We start from the raw sequence: 17,780 nt of genomic DNA, 5'->3' as shown, positions 1-17,780 counted from the left end.
CTTCTCGCACCCAGGCGTCTGAAGTGGTCATTAACCAGGCGAACTGCAGAAGTCGGCCTCCCACCCTTGGGTCCCCCAGGGGGAGGCCCGCCCCGTCATGCAGCAGGCTTGTCTTGTTTGGAAGCAGGCTGACGGGCGGCCCAGGATTGTTTAGATTTAGGCTTAGTGGTTTTCTAAGCACAAGCTTGTCGTGGATACGCTTGACCCTTTGCTTTTCCTGGAGGTCAAAAGGTGGTACTCTTAGCCTTCGAAACAGAAGGATTAGTATTTGGGAGACACGCAGTCTTGGTAGTAGTCTAGTCAGTTACAATCTTGTTCAGATACTCCCCAAATAGGATGTCTCCCTTAAAAGGGAGCACCTCCAAGGTCTTTTTGGAGTCCAGGTCCACCTTCCATGACCTCAACCACATAATTCGATGAGCCAGGATGGACGTAGTAGATGCCTTGGCCACCATTACACCTGCATCAGAGGCTGCCTCCTGAATATAGTGGGAGGCTGTGGTAATATAAGACAGATATTGTCTGGCAGTGTCAGAAAAATCCTGAGGCAGCTCATCCTCAATTGCCTGAACCCATGCTTCAATACCTTTCGCAGCCCAGGAGGTTGCCATAGTGGGTTAATGTACAGCGCCAGTGAGGGAGTAAATAGACTTGAGGCATCCCTCCACACGCTTATCCATCGGTTCCTTCAGAGAGGTGACAGTGGTGACAGGCAGAGTAGATGACACCACAAGACGGGCGGCATGAGAGTCCACCGGCGGTGGAGTTTCCCACTTGTTACTCAACTCCGCAGGGATAGGATAACAAGCAAGCATCTTTTTAGACAGGGAATTTTTTTTTCCTGCCGACGACCAGGATTCCTGACGTATGTCAATTAAGTGGTCAGAATTTGGTAAAACTGCCTTAATAACTTTCTGATGTTTGAACTTATCAGGTTTCGTAGACGCAGTAGTAGGCTCAATGTCATCATCTATTTGAAGAATTAACTTAATAGCCTCCACCAGGTCAGGAACAACAACCTGGGTTGTAGAATCCTCATCAGAAGCAACTGTATCAGTGTCTGACGGATCAGTATATTGGTGGTAATTCCAAGTTGATCGCAGCAGGAATTTTTTTAGCAGTTGGGCAAAACCATGTGCACTGCAGGGGAGGCAGATATAACATGTGCAGAGAGAGATAGATTTGGGTGTGGTGAGTTCAATCTGCAATCTAAATTGCAGTGTAAAAATAAAGCAGCCAGTATTTACCCTGCACAGAAACAAAATAACCCACCCATATATAACTCTCTCTGCAAATGTTATATCTGCCCCCCGTGCAGTGCACATGGTTTTGCCCAACTGCTAAAAAATTTCCTGCTGCGATCAACTTGGAATTACCCCCATTCTTCATCCTCATCAGAAGAATTATCTGAAATATTAGTGGATTGTGAAGACGAGATGGCCCTTTTAGATGACCCCTTGGCCTCAGAGGGGCATGCGGTAGACTTTTGTCTAACAAAGGATTGATTTAATTGTTGTAACTGGGTAGACAGAGTAACCACCCAGGGCGCATTAACTACAGGGACAATATGTGGCTGCAATGGCACAGGAGGCCCCACAGGGGTGCAAGACGTGTCACAAGTATATTCAGCATACTTGAGAACACTGCCCAAGGTGTGTCTTGATTAGCCACAGGTACCGCAGGTAGACTGGGTGTATGGCACTCAGCGCCTGAACCAGCAGCTAAAACTTCCCCCTCAGGTAAATCCGTGGTGCCAGCACTGCAGGATGCAGCATGTAGCAGACATTGGGCATACCTCCCAACTGTCCCGATTTTCGCGGAACAGTCCCGTTTTTGGGGAACTGTCCCGCTGTCCCACCCGTGGGCCGCAGTGTCTCGGGGTAGGGGGGGGGGGGCAGTTGGGAGGCTCCTGCACTCACTGCTCTGCTTAGCAGAGCAGCGGTGAATAGACGCTGTGCGCATGCGCACAGCGTCTATTCAGTGCAGACAGAGGGAGAGGGGGCATGCCAGCGGCTCACGGAGCGCTGGGCATGCCCCTTCAGTGACGATATCGGGGCGTGGCTTGCAATCGCGGGTCACCCCTCGAAGCCACACCCCCTTTTACATAGGCCACGCCCCTTTCAGTTTTTTGTTTTTTTTTGTTTTTTTTACCCCTAGCAGTTGGGCAAAACCATGTGCACTGCAGGGGAGGCAGTTATAACATGTGCAGAGAGAGATAGATTTGGGTGTGGCGAGTTCAATCTGCAATCTAAATTGCAGTGTAAAAATAAAGCAGCCAGTATTTACCCTGCACAGAAACAAAATAACCCACCCATATATAACTCTCTCTGCAAATGTTATATCTGCCCCCCCGTGCAGTGCACATGGTTTTGCCCAACTGCTAAAAAATTTCCTGCTGCGATCAACTTGGAATTACCCCCATTCTTCATCCTCATCAGAAGAATTATCTGAAATATTAGTGGATTGTGAAGACGAGATGGCCCTTTTAGATGACCCCTTGGCCTCAGAGGGGCATGCGGTAGACTTTTGTCTAACAAAGGATTGATTTAATTGTTGTAACTGGGTAGACAGAGTAACCGCCCAGGGCGCATTAACTAAAGGGACAATATGTGGCTGCAATGGCACAGGAGGCCCCACAGGGGTGCAAGACGTGTCACAAGTATACTCAGCATACTTGAGAACACTGCCCAAGGTGTGTCTTGATTAGCCACAGGTACCGCAGGTAGACTGGGTGTATGGCACTCAGCGCCTGAACCAGCAGCTAAAACTTCCCCCTCAGGTAAATCCGTGGTGCCAGCACTGCAGGATGCAGCATGTAGCAGACATTGGGCATACCTCCCAACTGTCCCGATTTTCGCGGAACAGTCCCGTTTTTGGGGGACTGTCCCGCTGTCCCACCCGTGGGCCGCAGTGTCTCGGGGTGGGGGGGGGGGGGCAGTTGGGAGGCTCCTGCACTCACTGCTCTGCTTAGCAGAGCAGCGGTGAATAGACGCTGTGCGCATGCGCACAGCGTCTATTCAGTGCAGACAGAGGGAGAGGGGGCATGCCAGCGGCTCACGGAGCGCTGGGCATGCCCTTTCAGTGACGATACTGGGGCGTGGCTTGCAATCGCGGGTCATCCCGCGAAGCCACACCCCCTTTTACATAGGCCACGCCCTTTCTGGTGTTTTTTTTTTTTTTTTTTTTGCCCCTAGCAGTTGGGCAAAACCATGTGCACTGCAGGGGAGGCAGATATAACATTTGCAGAGAGAGTTAGATTTGGGTGGGGTGAGTTCAATCTGCAATCTAAATTGCAGGGTAAAAATAAAGCAGCCATTATTTACCCTGCACAGAAACAAAATAACCCACCCAAATATAACTCTCTCTGCAAATGTTATATCTGCCTCCCCTGCAGTGCACTTGGTTTTGCCCAACTGCTAAAAAATTTCCTGCTGCGATCAACTTGGAATTACCCCCTATAGGGAATGTAGCCATAAGGCGTAACGGAACAATACAGCCAGACAAACACAATATCTGCAAAAATCCCTTTGTTATGTGACAGTAAACACAGGACACAAAACAGAGGATTTAAGCGATACGAGGTGACTGAAACACACAGTAAAAATACAGAGTACCGAATTGTGTATTCTGTGTAACACTCACTTTATATATATATATATGTATATATATATATACACACACACACACATATATGTATATATATATATATATATAGTGTGTATATATATATATATATATATATATATAGAGTTCCAAAAAAACGACAGCGGCACTCGAGGGTTTTGAAAATAGAAAAAATTGTATTCAAAGACAATTACATGAAGCCGACGTTTCGGGGCTCACATGCCCCTTTGTCAAGGTGTGTAACAAGTGTGTAGTGTGAAAACATACCTTATATCCCGAAGAAGCCCGCCAGTGCACAGTGCGCGGCCGGAGACGTGACGAGCCCGTCGTATTTCCGGTCGCGGCGTGATGACATCACTACTGATGCGTCTGGTGCATTAGCAACCAAGACGCTGCTGCTCAATATTGTAAACAATGACGTGACGCGAACAGTGCCTATAACAGACAAGTATGTGAGTGAGCGAAGAAGTTGTAACCACATCACCTAGGAAACCCTCCACCATTAGAGTACATGGTTAAGCAAAACAGATCTAGGGTCATAACAATACTTAAAGAATGTGAGAACAAGACATTGATGGATACTGGTCACACTGTAGCCAATTAATTACCGGGGTCGGGATACAAAGTCTGGAGACCACTCCCGTTATTGTCTAGCAAACCTGACCCGACAGTCTCTGTTTGATGATCTAGGTTTGCGCATGCATCAATGGTACCCACGGCTAAATGTGTGCTAACAGGACCTATATAGCGTGTATATGTGACCCCTAATGGGTAAGGGATCCCAGTGTCAACATCCATAATGTCTGGTAGAGGCCTAAAATGTGTTCCCCCTTAATTACATAAAAGACTTGCATGCAGTCAAGGGTTGCTGATACGAGGTGCGGGGGGAACTTGCAGCAGGCGATTGCAGGGATGTAGGGGAAAACGGGAGGAAGACAGGAGGGGGGGGGAGGGAAAAGAGGGGGTTAGGGGGAAGGGGGGGGGGGAAGGGAATAGAGGGAAGGGAGGGGAGGGGTTGGAAGGGGAAAGAGGGGGTGGAGGGAAGGGGTGGAATGAAAGGCAAGGATGGGGGGGACAGGACATGCATGCAGTCCATCACAGGCTCATATGAAGATGTTCCAGGAAAACTTCTCGTTCAGTCCCCCTGGGCTAATGGTTCCTAGTTCATAAATCCATTTGGACTCAATATGGAGCAATTTGCGATCCCTGTCCCCTCCTCGGATGTTTCGCGGCACATGGTCTATAATCTGGTGCTTGATGTCGTTCAAAGAGTGGCCCATAAGTGCAAAGTGCCTTGCCACGGGTTGTTCAGAGGGCTTGCCCGTCAGTGCTTGCTTAATCGCAGACCTGTGGAGGGCCATCCTCTCTCTAAAGGTTCTGATGGATTTGCCCACGTACATCAAGTGGCATGGGCAGGTAAGTATGTATACGATATGCGTGGTCGTACATGTCACAACATGTCTGATTCGAAAGATCCTCTCCTTGTGGGGATGTTTAAAGGTTGACCCTACTATCATATTATTGCATGTGGTGCATTTGGGGCACCTGTAGCACCCCGGTGCTTTGGTGAGAAAGTTGGATGGCCTTTGTATCTCATTCTGGAATCCCGTGATATCCGAGTGCACAATGGTGTCCCTTATGCTCCTGCCTCTGGAGAAACAAAGCATAGGGCGTTTTTCTTTAAACACTGGAAGTTTCTTGTCTGAGGCCACTATGGGCCATAATGCCCTGGCTGCTCTCTGGATCACCGGGCTAGCAGTGCTAAAGGTATTGACGAATGGAATTACCGCTTTAGTTTTCCGCGTCACCGGTTTCAGTAAGGTTTCCCTGGGAATGTCCATGACTTCTTTTTTCTGCAATTGCAATTTACGATGATCATATCCCCGTTGGGCAAACTTGCTCACCATGTTCTCTAGTTCTTGATCCAAACTGGATCGGTCGCTAATGATCCTGGAAGCCCTGATCATTTGCGATCTAGGGAGTCCATCCTTGAGGGGTCTCGGATGGTGGCTGTTGGCCCTCAATAGGACATTCTTGTCCGTTGGTTTTGAATACAGGCTGGTGTTTTTTTCTATTTTCAAAACCCTCGAGTGCCGCTGTCGTTTTTTTGGAACTCTGCATTATCATCTCAGAAGGCACCGAGGTCAGTGATACAAGTCAGGAGAGTGCCAGTCCATTTGGAAATATATACATTTTGGTGAGAACAGGTAACACCTGCCTGCCAGCAGGGGTCGAGGCACCTCCCCCCCTTTGAGACTTTTCTACCACAGAGTATTCTACCGCACCCTTTTGACCTGGTGGAGTCTTCCAGTCACATACACTGTTTTTGATCACTTCTTCAGTTGCACCAGCACTTTCTACAGGAGTACCCACATTCACCTTACATGGAAGCTACATCCACCCCGAGACATGACGATGATATACCAGGGTGCAGAGGGATGCAATCGGTTCTGGGAGAATCGTTCAGCTTCACGGACGATGACGCGGAACGCCTCCGATTTAAGGAGAAACTAGGAGCAACAGAGTGTACAGGGGGAATAGAGGATGTTTATCATCAATTGCTGAAGCTGAAGCGTCGCGAATGCGACTATCTATTACATGGTATCTCACTGTCGGAGTACCACCGTGAAAAACTGATACCCAGGGGGTTCAGAGTGAGGAACGTCCCCACCATTGGACGGTTCAACCCTGAGTTCTGCAAAAAATGGGTTGGCATTCTCAATAAATGCAGCCTCGACTTGATCCTGCTAGTGGTGGAGGAGGCCGGCCGAGAATTGAGGCACACTAGGGAGAAGATCACCAAGATTGAGATCGAACACAAGACCATTCTGCAGGCCGACTCTAATCACGACTGGCTCATGAAATTACAAAAGCAGTGTGAGGACTATAGAAGAGACCTCATTAAATTTAAGCGCAATAAACACCAGATAGTCAAGGAAGACTACGACCTTAACAAGGTATACAGATGGTTGATGGGAGGAGAAGGAGGTCAAAACACCACCTATAATCCTAAAGGTAGACAAAGCTGGCGAAGAAGACGGGAGCAGAAGTCGTACACTGCCGGCACGTCCAACAGCGACAGTGAGAGTGCCTTTTTAGATTCAGAGGGGTCATCCAGGGTGCAGTCAGTCCCTTTAGGGACACCCGTGGAAACCCCCGTAGAGAAAGGCAGAAGGGGACGCCCACCCGCCGGGGCAAGCAGTGCGCGCGGATCAAAAGGGCGCACGGCCAACAAGAATCCCTAATCTTCAATTTGTCCGACAGATCCTTCTCGGATATAGAACTAAGAGTTCTGGAGAAGGGTCTTTCATTCGTACCGACAAACCCGTTTAATAGTTTCCAGTGGCAAGTCGAACTGCATCGCTTCTCGCGGAAGCTGAGACTGCAGGAACATTTTCAGAACTCTAATACACAGGACAAAACAAGTGAGTCAGCACTCAATAGATTCTATCACACTCGACATAAATCAACATTTGACCCCCCATCAACCAATCCCTCCATCCAATCTTTTACAAGACTCCTGGACGACTCGGTCAACAAATATACAGCAGCCTCACCGACAACACACCGGAACCTCACCAGGGCCGAACAGGCGGCACTTAGACAACTGGGGTCATACCGTGATGTGGTCTTCCGTCCAGCAGACAAGGGGGGAGGATTGGTCATCCTCAACCTCTCTGATTACATCAAAGAAATTGAGGGACAACTGGCGGAGCCCAACACGTACGAGGAATTGATGCATGACCCGACCGTCGAATATCAACTTGAATTGGCGCTCCTTCTGGATCAGGCCAAAGCCAATGGGCTATTATCCGGAAAAATGTGTGAAGTTCTCAAACAGGACCATCCATTAGTGCCGATCTTTTTTGTGGTACCCAAGATTCACAAGAGTGCCACATCACCACCGGGTAGACCGATAATTGCTGCAAGGGACTCCATCTTTCAACCCATTTCGATATTCCTTGATGGGATCCTGCAACCGTTGATTGTAAAGCACCATAATTACATTAAGGACACCACCAGCTTCTTAGAGCGCATCAACGGTATTGGGCAGGTTCCCCCAGAGACTCTAATGTGCGTGATTGATGTTAAGAGTCTATACACGAACATCCCGCATACAGAAGGCCTACAGGTGATGAGAGAGTTTCTAGTTAAAGAGAAGATGGAAGCCCTTGACATTGGTCTCTTCATGCAACTCCTCACGTTGACACTGGAGAGGAATTTTTTCATGTTCAATGGCAGATTTTTTCGTCAGAGGACCGGGTGTGCGATGGGGAGCAACGTCTCCCCATCGTTCGCCAACGTCTTCATGTTTCAAGAGGAACAGACAGTGTTTTTCGACGATAGAGCCATAGCTCAACATATCTTGATGTTCGTCAGATATATAGACGATTTGTTCTTACTCTGGACTGGAGAAACCAAAATGTTTGAACAACTCATGGAGGATGCAAATAACAGACCCTCTACCATCAAATACACCTATACCACCAATAGGGAGACCCTCAACTACTTGGATGTAAGGATAACAATCAAGGACGGCACATTAAACACCAGCCTGTATTCAAAACCAACGGACAAGAATGTCCTATTGAGGGCCATAGTGGCCTCAGACAAGAAACTTCCAGTGTTTAAAGAAAAACGCCCTATGCTTTGTTTCTCCAGAGGCAGGAGCATAAGGGACACCATTGTGCACTCGGATATCACGGGATTCCAGAATGAGATACAAAGGCCATCCAACTTTCTCACCAAAGCACCGGGGTGCTACAGGTGCCCCAAATGCACCACATGCAATAATATGATAGTAGGGTCAACCTTTAAACATCCCCACAAGGAGAGGATCTTTCGAATCAGACATGTTGTGACATGTACGACCACGCATATCGTATACATACTTACCTGCCCATGCCACTTGATGTACGTGGGCAAATCCATCAGAACCTTTAGAGAGAGGATGGCCCTCCACAGGTCTGCGATTAAGCAAGCACTGACGGGCAAGCCCTCTGAACAACCCGTGGCAAGGCACTTTGCACTTATGGGCCACTCTTTGAACGACATCAAGCACCAGATTATAGACCATGTGCCGCGAAACATCCGAGGAGGGGACAGGGATCGCAAATTGCTCCATATTGAGTCCAAATGGATTTATGAACTAGGAACCATTAGCCCAGGGGGACTGAACGAGAAGTTTTCCTGGAACATCTTCATATGAGCTTGTGATGGACTGCATGCATGTCCTGTCCCCCCCATCCTTGCCTTTCATTCCACCCCTTCCCTCCACCCCCTCTTTCCCCTTCCAACCCCTCCCCTCCCTTCCCTCTATTCCCTTTCTCCCCCCCCCCTTCCCCCTAACCCCCTCTTTTCCCTCCCCCCCCCTCCTGTCTTCCTCCCGTTTTCCCCTACATCCCTGCAATCGCCTGCTGCAAGTTCCCCCCACACCTCGTATCAGCAACCCTTGACTGCATGCAAGTCTTTTATGTAATTAAGGGGGAACACATTTTAGGCCTCTACCAGACATTATGGATGTTGACACTGGGATCCCTTACCCATTAGGGGTCACATATACACGCTATATAGGTCCTGTTAGCACACATTTAGCCGTGGGTACCATTGATGCATGCGCAAACCTAGATCATCAAACAGAGACTGTCGGGTCAGGTTTGCTAGACAATAACGGGAGTGGTCTCCAGACTTTGTATCCCGACCCCGGTAATTAATTGGCTACAGTGTGACCAGTATCCATCAATGTCTGGTTCTCACATTCTTTAAGTATTGTTATGACCCTAGATCTGTTTTGCTTAACCATGTACTCTAATGGTGGAGGGTTTCCTAGGTGATGTGGTTACAACTTCTTCGCTCACTCACATACTTGTCTGTTATAGGCACTGTTCGCGTCACGTCATTGTTTACAATATTGAGCAGCAGCGTCTTGGTTGCTAACGCAACAGACGCATCAGTAGTGATGTCATCACGCCGCGACCGGAAATACGACGGGCTCGTCACGTCTCCGGCCGCGCACTGTGCACTGGCGGGCTTCTTCGGGATATAAGGTATGTTTTCACACTACACACTTGTTACACACCTTGACAAAGGGGCATGTGAGCCCCGAAACGTCGGCTTCATGTAATTGTCTTTGAATACAATTTTTTCTATTTTCAAAACCCTCGAGTGCCGCTGTCGTTTTTTTGGAACTCTGCATTATCATCTCAGAAGGCACCGAGGTCAGTGATACAAGTCAGGAGAGTGCCAGTCCATTTGGAAATATATATATATATATATATATATATACTGCACTGGACTAGTAATTTACATATAACTATGTATGAGTATAGCTATAACAATGCACAGAAGATACTGGATGTCCTGTATATCACAGAATACTTGTACCAAATATTCAGCTAGCAGTACACTTGTTCTTAACTAACACGGTCTAAAATTACATGTAGAATACTTAAGTGTCTGAAAGCACAGCGCTGATGAGGCAGGCGGCTTTACAGAGGAGACAGAGCCCAGCAGTCCCGAAGATCAGCCCAGCTAGTAGTGAATAGTGATGGCGCCAAAATCTCTGTCAGAATGTGAGGGAGAGAGAAGCAGCTCCAGGGCGGAAACACCAGCAGTAGATGGCGCCTGGAGCTGGGGGAGGGGCTACAGGTCAGCGCCTTATCCCCTATGCTGGACTTCACCTCCGGGTACTATGGAACCTATTGTAACGGATTTTAGTAAATCCGACCTGTGCTCCCTGCCCTGGTGGATATAGTGGGGTCCCTGTGCAGTACAGTGTCCACTCCAGCAGTCCGCGCGATTTACCGGCAGGTCCCACCTGGGGGACTTTCTTACCTCCTCCCTGATGTGCAGCCACGCGATCCAGGAGAGCATCAGCGGTGTGTGGCTGATGTCCGGTGCGCCTCCGCTGCAAGTACCTGGGAACCAGGCCACGGGAGTATGCAGCGCCGCCGGGGGGAGGTGATGGAGCCGCAGCACAGAATGTCAGACTGACATAAAAAGTACTGCGGCCCTTGAAGTCTTCTAAAAAAAGCTCTTTTCAGGGCTGCCTAGCGTAGCCCCACCTGTTAGTGACCTGCACTGCAATGCATCCTGGGAACAGTCAAAACTTTAGCCTGTTGGTGCCTCAGATCAAGATGCAACTCTACACCCCGATGTTATTTCCTGTGGAATACCAGTGTACCCCGCTGCAGAAAATAATTGTTATTTGCAGTATTTAGGCAAAATGCTTTTTCATGCAGAAAACAAATTTTGCTTTATAAATGACTGTGTTTCCTTACATATATAATGCGACCTAGACAAGATGCATAAAATCTAGATTTAGACAAATGGTAATATTAAAAAGCTGAATCTCCAGTACCACAAACTTAAATGAGATATCAACTTAAAGCTGTGTAAACACAGAGAATTAAGAAAAGGCCTGAAGGAGACAGGATAGAGGATGGGGGAGAAAGGAATTCTATGTGTGCTGTTCACACCTCTTACATCTCTTTCCTCCCCCACCCAGAGTTCACTGATAACAGTCTCTGCAACTATGTTTAATTGCTGATGGGGTCAGGAGGGGGGGATTTAAAAATTCCCAAGGATCCCATAACACGTTACAGGGTGTCAGGATTTTTCAAATATCAGAACAGTTCTTTCTACATAAAAATCACAAGATGTTTCAAGGATGAATGCCTACTTAATGGGTTACACATTGCTTCCTAAGTATTGTGCGATTTATCCACATTTATGGCCATCAGGAATTACTATGCATGTGTCATTTTTGTATGTTTAGAAATTTCTATTACATTGGTCAGTGTGCACTTATAAATGTACTTTACTGTACAAGCTTGAAGTTGCAAAATACACCCCAGTACAGGGATGGCCATCATGGGGTAAACGTTGATAGTCACCACCAATGGTAACATTAGTTGTTAACATTGATGGTGTGAAATCATCTGCAAGGTAACCATCAATGGTTTCACCCATCAATGGTCAGCCCTGGTTTACCATCCAGTGAGACCGGGGGCGGGGCTTCTCAGGTGTTTCAGGGGTCAGAGCTAGGCTCTGTGTCACTGCACCTTTGACAGAAAGGCAGGAAACCACCTGGTTCTCCCCCATCGATGGTAAAAGTATTCTACATCAAGCATAGACCATCAATGATTTTACATGGTTGATGGCCACTTCTACCCCAACACAGCTGTCCCCACTCCGGAGCAATACTAAATTGCTCCAGTACATACTTGCCTACTTTGCTGCCCTCTCCTCTAGGAGGAGGCAGCAGCGATGTAGGCGCATGGGGGCGTGGCCGGCAGCATGATGGGAAGTCCGGGGGAGGGCATGGTCAGTCAATGTGGGCTGTCTGGGAGCATGATTACTGAGAAGTGGGCAATCCGGAGGTGTGGCCATCATGGCTCCGCCCCCCACCCACTATACAGTGTGGAGAAAATAGGTGTTGTATAGCGGGGGGCGGAGCTACGAAGACGCGATTCAACCCAAATCGCGTCATCAGATTTCCTCGGACCACCCACCTGTTCCTGCTGTGGGCGGGCGAGGCGCAGAGGGCCTGACAGGGAAAACAGGAGTCTTGCCCACCTTTCCGGGGGGCCGGGAGGGTGACACGATTTTCGGGTGCCTCCCGGCCATTCAGGGAGGGTAGGCAAGTATGCTCCAGTAGTTAAGTATCCATGGCCGCAACTCATGGAGCATTGGCATTTTAATTATCGGGGGCCATATTGCCCTCGATGATGAATAGCCGCATTATGGGCCTAATTCAGAGTTGATCGCAGCAGCAAATTTGTTAGCAGTTGGGCAAAACCATGTTGCACTGCAGGGGGGCAGATATAACATGTGCAGAGAGAGATAGATTTGGGTGGGGTGTGTTCAAACCGAAATCTAAATTGCAGTGTAAAAATAAAGTAGCCAGTATTTACCCTGCACAGAAGCAAAATAACCCACCCAAGTCTAACTCTCTCTGCACATGTTATATCTGCCACACCTGCAGTGCACATGGGGGGTCATTCCGAGTTGTTCGCTCGTTGCCGATTTTCGCAACGGAGCGATTAAGGCGAAAATGCGCTAAGTATTTTAGCTCAAAACTTTGTAGATTTACTCACGTCTGAACGAAGAATTTCCATCGTTGAAGTGATCGTAGAGTGATTGACAGGAAGTGGGTGTTTCTGGGCGGAAACTGCCCGTTTTCTGGGAGTGTGCAGAAAAAACGCAGGCGTGCCAGGATAAAACGCGGGAGTGTCTGCAGAAATGGGGGAGTGGCTGGCCGAACGCAGGGCGTGTTTGTGACGTCAAACCAGGAACGAAACGGGCTGAGCTGATCGCAGTGTAGGAGTAAGTCTCGAGCTACTCAGAAACTGCTAAGAATTTTCTATTCGCAATTCTGCTAATCTTTCGTTCGCAATTCTGCTAAGCTAAGATACACTCCCAGAGGGCGGCGGCCTAGCGTGTGCAATGCTGCTAAAAGCAGCAAGCGAGTGAACAACTCAGAATGACCCCCCTGGTTTTGCCCAACTACTATCAAATTTGCCGCTGCCATCAACTCAGAATTACCCCCAATGTTCTGAAAACTGAAATCTCATTTCTGCACTTCACTGCCAAATTAGGTGTACTTATGTGCATCTAAACTGCACTTGGCAAGAAACACCCTCAATCTGTCAACTGCTCACATCACCTGGTGCAAAGTTTTGCACCCCCCACAGATGCTGGCATCTTAGCACGCAAACCCATTTGCTCCCCTGTAAAACTAGGGAGTACATGTACAATTATAGGTTGGTGATGTCACAAAACAGTATTTGTGCTGCACTTTTGTTGGTTAGTACATTGGGGTTCATTCCGAGTTGATCGCACGTAGCAACTTTTTGCTGCTTGTGCGATCAACTTGACGCCGCCTATGGGGGAGTTTATTTCTGCATAGCAGGGCTGCGATCGTTTGTGCAGCCCTGCTATTCTAAAAAGTTTTGCGCAGGACAAGACTAGCCCTGCAGTTACTTACCCTGTGAGATGGATATAGCGATGAAGGTCCCAGAAGTGACATCAGACAACCGCCCTCCAAACGCCTGGACAGGCCTGCGTTCAGATTTCCACTGCCGGAGTATCCACCCCGGAACGCCTCCCCACTGTCAATCTTCTTGCGATCGCGCTAGCGATCACTTTCTTCTTTCTTCTGGTTGTTGCCCGGCGACGGATGTCTCTGGGCAATGACGTGCATGTGCATTACATGCGCTTCACATGCGCATTTCCTACCCGTTCGCACCACAGCGATGAACCGCAGAATGACCCCCATTATCCCTAAAGACTGAAATTAATAAATGGACTTTAGTAATGATACCTGCTACATTGGCCCTTTGTACCTTCTTTTACATATTTATTTTATTTATTACCAGTTATTTATATAGCGCACACATAATCCGCAGCGCTTTACAGAGAGTATTTGGCCATTCAAATCAGTCCCTGCCCCAGTGGATCTTACAATCCATATTCCCTACCACACGTACACGCACACACATTCACGCTAGGGTTAATTTGTAGGGAGCCAATTAATCTACTTGTATATTTTTGGATACCGGAATACCCGGAGGAAATCCACGCAAGCACAGGGAGAAGATACAAACTCCACACAGGTAGAGCCATGGTGGAAATCGAACCCATGACCTAAGTGCTGTGAGGCAGTAATGCTAACCGTTACACTGTCTGTGCTGCTACAATCAAATAATCGCTATAAGTGAGGAATACGGTTAAGTATTTTTGATTTCTACTTCTTGTCAGTTTATAGTAATGGTGAACAACAGGCGTCCCCTACAAGCCGTCACTTAATGCGCCCAGCTCCTTCCTGCTTTGTTACAGATTATAGAAGCACACTAGATTAACAGGATTGCTGATATTTTACTATAGAAATGTGGCCCTATCAATGCTAAATTGGATTAACCTAATTTACTACTACAAGTGTACCATGGTAGCGTCTAGTTTCTCTTCGTGCTAAGGACCTTTCCCATAACCCCCTGGGTCCATGTCACAATCTATTTGGAATAGTAAAGTGTGGCAAGCGAAGCAGAGCGGAGCGAGACACCAAGCCCGAAGCGTGGCGAGTGTCCAATGCTACATAGAGAAATAAAATTACCCCAAACGATCGGAGAACGAAGAAGACATGTAGGTGCTGTAAGGGCGGAAGTGCTCTCCTGCCCTCTCGTGTTGTCACGTCCAGTTCCTTAGCACGAAGGTAACATAGACACAACCAGTGTACCATGGGGTCCTATCACATGTCTCTATAGTATAAAATCACCTACACTGAGCAATATAAACATGTTCAATAAACAATGGAATTGTACAACTTATGTGAATCAATATAAAATATTACTTTCACTTTATTAAGAGCTCTGAAGCAGCAGCACTATTGGGCAGATCTGTAAGAGGATTAAATTGTGTAGGAACTAACATTAGGAGGAATCGGATCAATCATAAAGTTAGATGCCAGAATAATATCATCCTTGTCAATGGTTATTTATGAGGTGCCGCAGATTCCATAGTGCATGCAGATATGACATCCATTGCTTATACTCGCTGACCTTTTGGCTGCCCCCTCCAGGAAATGGAGGTTGGGTCAGCGTCGGGCAGCATAAGTGGGTAATGCTTGGACATGGTGCTGCTATTGGGTTACTGTGGCCCCGCCTCCTAATAGACAATTCTGCAGTTACCGGCACTATGAAGTGGGGGTGGGACCATGTTGACTCAACTCAATGTGAATAGTATCATCGCCTGCGAGGGAAGTGGCAGCCTCTTGGTGGGCAGCTCTGAGAGACTTACCCACTTTTCTAGGGAGGCCCGAGAGCATCACCCAATATTCCAGTAGTGTAGGCAAATATGAGAGGGATACAATGAATATAGTAATCAAAATAACTTATCAGAGCATTTAGCACACACGAAAAATAGCACTCCTGTTATTATGTTATTACAACTAAGTCCTAGTTTTATTATTATCATTATTATTTATTTATTTATATGGCACCAAAAAGTTATGGATCAATAGGTCGACCTGGATAAGGTTGACAGTCCATATGTTGACCACTATTGGTTGACATGGACAAAGTCGACAAGACAAAAGGGTCGACATAGTAAAAAGGTCAACATGTGAAAGGTCAATAAATGAAAAAGTCAGCATCAGTTTTTTTAATGTTTTTGGTGTCGTTTTCTCTGTAACATGACCGCGGTACTCGGCACAGATTACTATTCCCAATCGTAGTCCACGTGGATGGTAAAGTATGAAAAAGTTAAATATCCCAAAAATTTGTATAAAAAAACTCATACTGACCTTTCCCTGCGTCGATCATTGCCACATCAAACTTTTAAGAATGTTGGCCTATTGTCCATGTCAACCTACCGCATGTCGACCAATAGTGGTTGACCTATTGACTGTCGACTTAAGTACTGTCGACCTAACATCCGGATACCGCACCACAAGGGGTCTGCAGAGCCTTACAAAGTACATGAAACAGTACAGTACAAAACAGTGCAGAACATTAGATACAATCTATGTACAAGCTGCTGAATATGCAGTCGTAATACCTACAATAGCAGTGCCAGCTGAACCAGAAGGTTTGGTGCCATTGCTGGGTAAGAGAAGATGGTATACAGGAGCATATGAGTGACGAGTGTCCTTATCATAATAGCTTACAATCTATAGGGGAGGGGCAGACAGACGGGGTGACACAGAGTGTCAGAATTTAATCACGATTTTCAAAGCGATGTGCGTTGTTATGGGAAATAACAGGAGAAAAAGACAAGAAGAACACAACACAAGTGACAGTGGGGGACATTTACTAAGCAGTGATAAGAGTGGAGAAGTGAGCCCCATCAACCAATCAGCAGCTCTGTATAATTTTATAGTATGCAAATTATAGATGTTACTTCAGTGCTGATTAGTTGCCATAGGCAACTTCTCCACTGACTCACTTCTCCGCTCTTATCACTGATTAGTAAATGTCCCCCAGTATGACATAAATAAGCCAATGTACCGTACAATACTTGCTCTAGAGCAGGCATGTCCAAACTGCGGCCCTCCAGCTGTTGAGAAACTACACATCCCAGCATGCCCTAACACAGCTTTATCATTCTCTGACAGCAAAACTGTGTCAGGGCATGCTGGGATATGTAGTTTCTCAACAGCTGGAGGGCCGCAGTTTGGACATGCCTGCTCTAGAGAGTCACAGCTGTGGAAAACAACAGGATTTTCGTGAACAATACCGGGAACAAACTAGATACGTGATATGAACTTTTGATCAATGTTTACAGGCCACAGACTAAGCGCTCAGCTGAATATCCTCTCCGTTCCCAGGATACACAAACGTACGCTGGATTAGATTCCTCTCAGACACTAAGATGCAATTAATGCTCTTATATATATTACTTCATCAAAATAATCCGTGGTGTGTGAGCAGACTGCTTGAGTTACTGAGGTACAGCATTCCGAAGCTTCCGGAATGTGTTTTCCTGACTGAATATCACTGTGCTCAATAACATAAGTTCAAATCAAAGAGAGAAGAAGGTGAGAGGAAAGTATAAAGAGAAGCTGACAGTACTTACAAGTTTGCCCTTCAGCCAGGGCAGTCATTAGCAGAGAGGAGGCCAGCAGAGCCAGGCAGACTGTGCTCAGAAACATCATGTTCCGTTAGGAAAGAAAAGCCAAATGCTGGTATAGCCCGGCCTGCACACTGCTCAGTATGTAAGCTCAGCCCAGCCTCTTGTTCAGTACTCTGGGCTTGGGGGGGAGCTGTGCTGCAGGGGCTGGAGAGACCGTTAGATTCCAGGCCACTTCCAGGAAACATCCCTCCCCTGTACATGAAGTTCCATGGAATCAGGTATTGCATCCTTTGGTTTATCATACACAATGGAATTTAATAAATTATTGGTAATTACAAGACAGCAATTTTCCAGAATTTAAGAGAAAAAATAAGAATTTACTCACCGGTAATTCTATTTCTCGTAGTCCGTAGTGGATGCTGGGGACTCCGTAAGGACCATGGGGAATAGACGGGCTCCGCAGGAGACTGGGCACTCTAAAGAAAAATTCAGTACTATCTGGTGTGCACTGGCTCCTCCCTCTATGCCCCTCCTCCAGACCCCAGTTAAGGAAACTGTGCCCGGAAGAGCTGACATTACAAGGAAAG

General features: G+C 47.2%; 1 protein-coding gene across 1 annotated transcript in view; it reads right to left on the bottom strand.

The window, feature by feature from the left end:
- PROS1 (protein S) overlaps window positions 1-17,367 on the bottom strand; it is a 114,241-nt gene extending 96,874 nt beyond the window's left edge. The window contains exon 1 of the mRNA XM_063956289.1: window positions 17,197-17,367. Within this exon, the coding sequence (XP_063812359.1) occupies window positions 17,197-17,275 (79 nt within the window). The 5' untranslated portion in view covers window positions 17,276-17,367. The remainder of the gene's footprint in view (window positions 1-17,196) is intronic.
- Window positions 17,368-17,780: the final 413 nt, after the last annotated feature.

The sequence above is a fragment of the Pseudophryne corroboree genome, chromosome 2 (assembly GCF_028390025.1).
Source record: "Pseudophryne corroboree isolate aPseCor3 chromosome 2, aPseCor3.hap2, whole genome shotgun sequence".
Taxonomy (NCBI): Eukaryota; Metazoa; Chordata; class Amphibia; order Anura; family Myobatrachidae; genus Pseudophryne; species Pseudophryne corroboree.
This window is presented reverse-complemented; position numbering and strand designations above follow the sequence as displayed.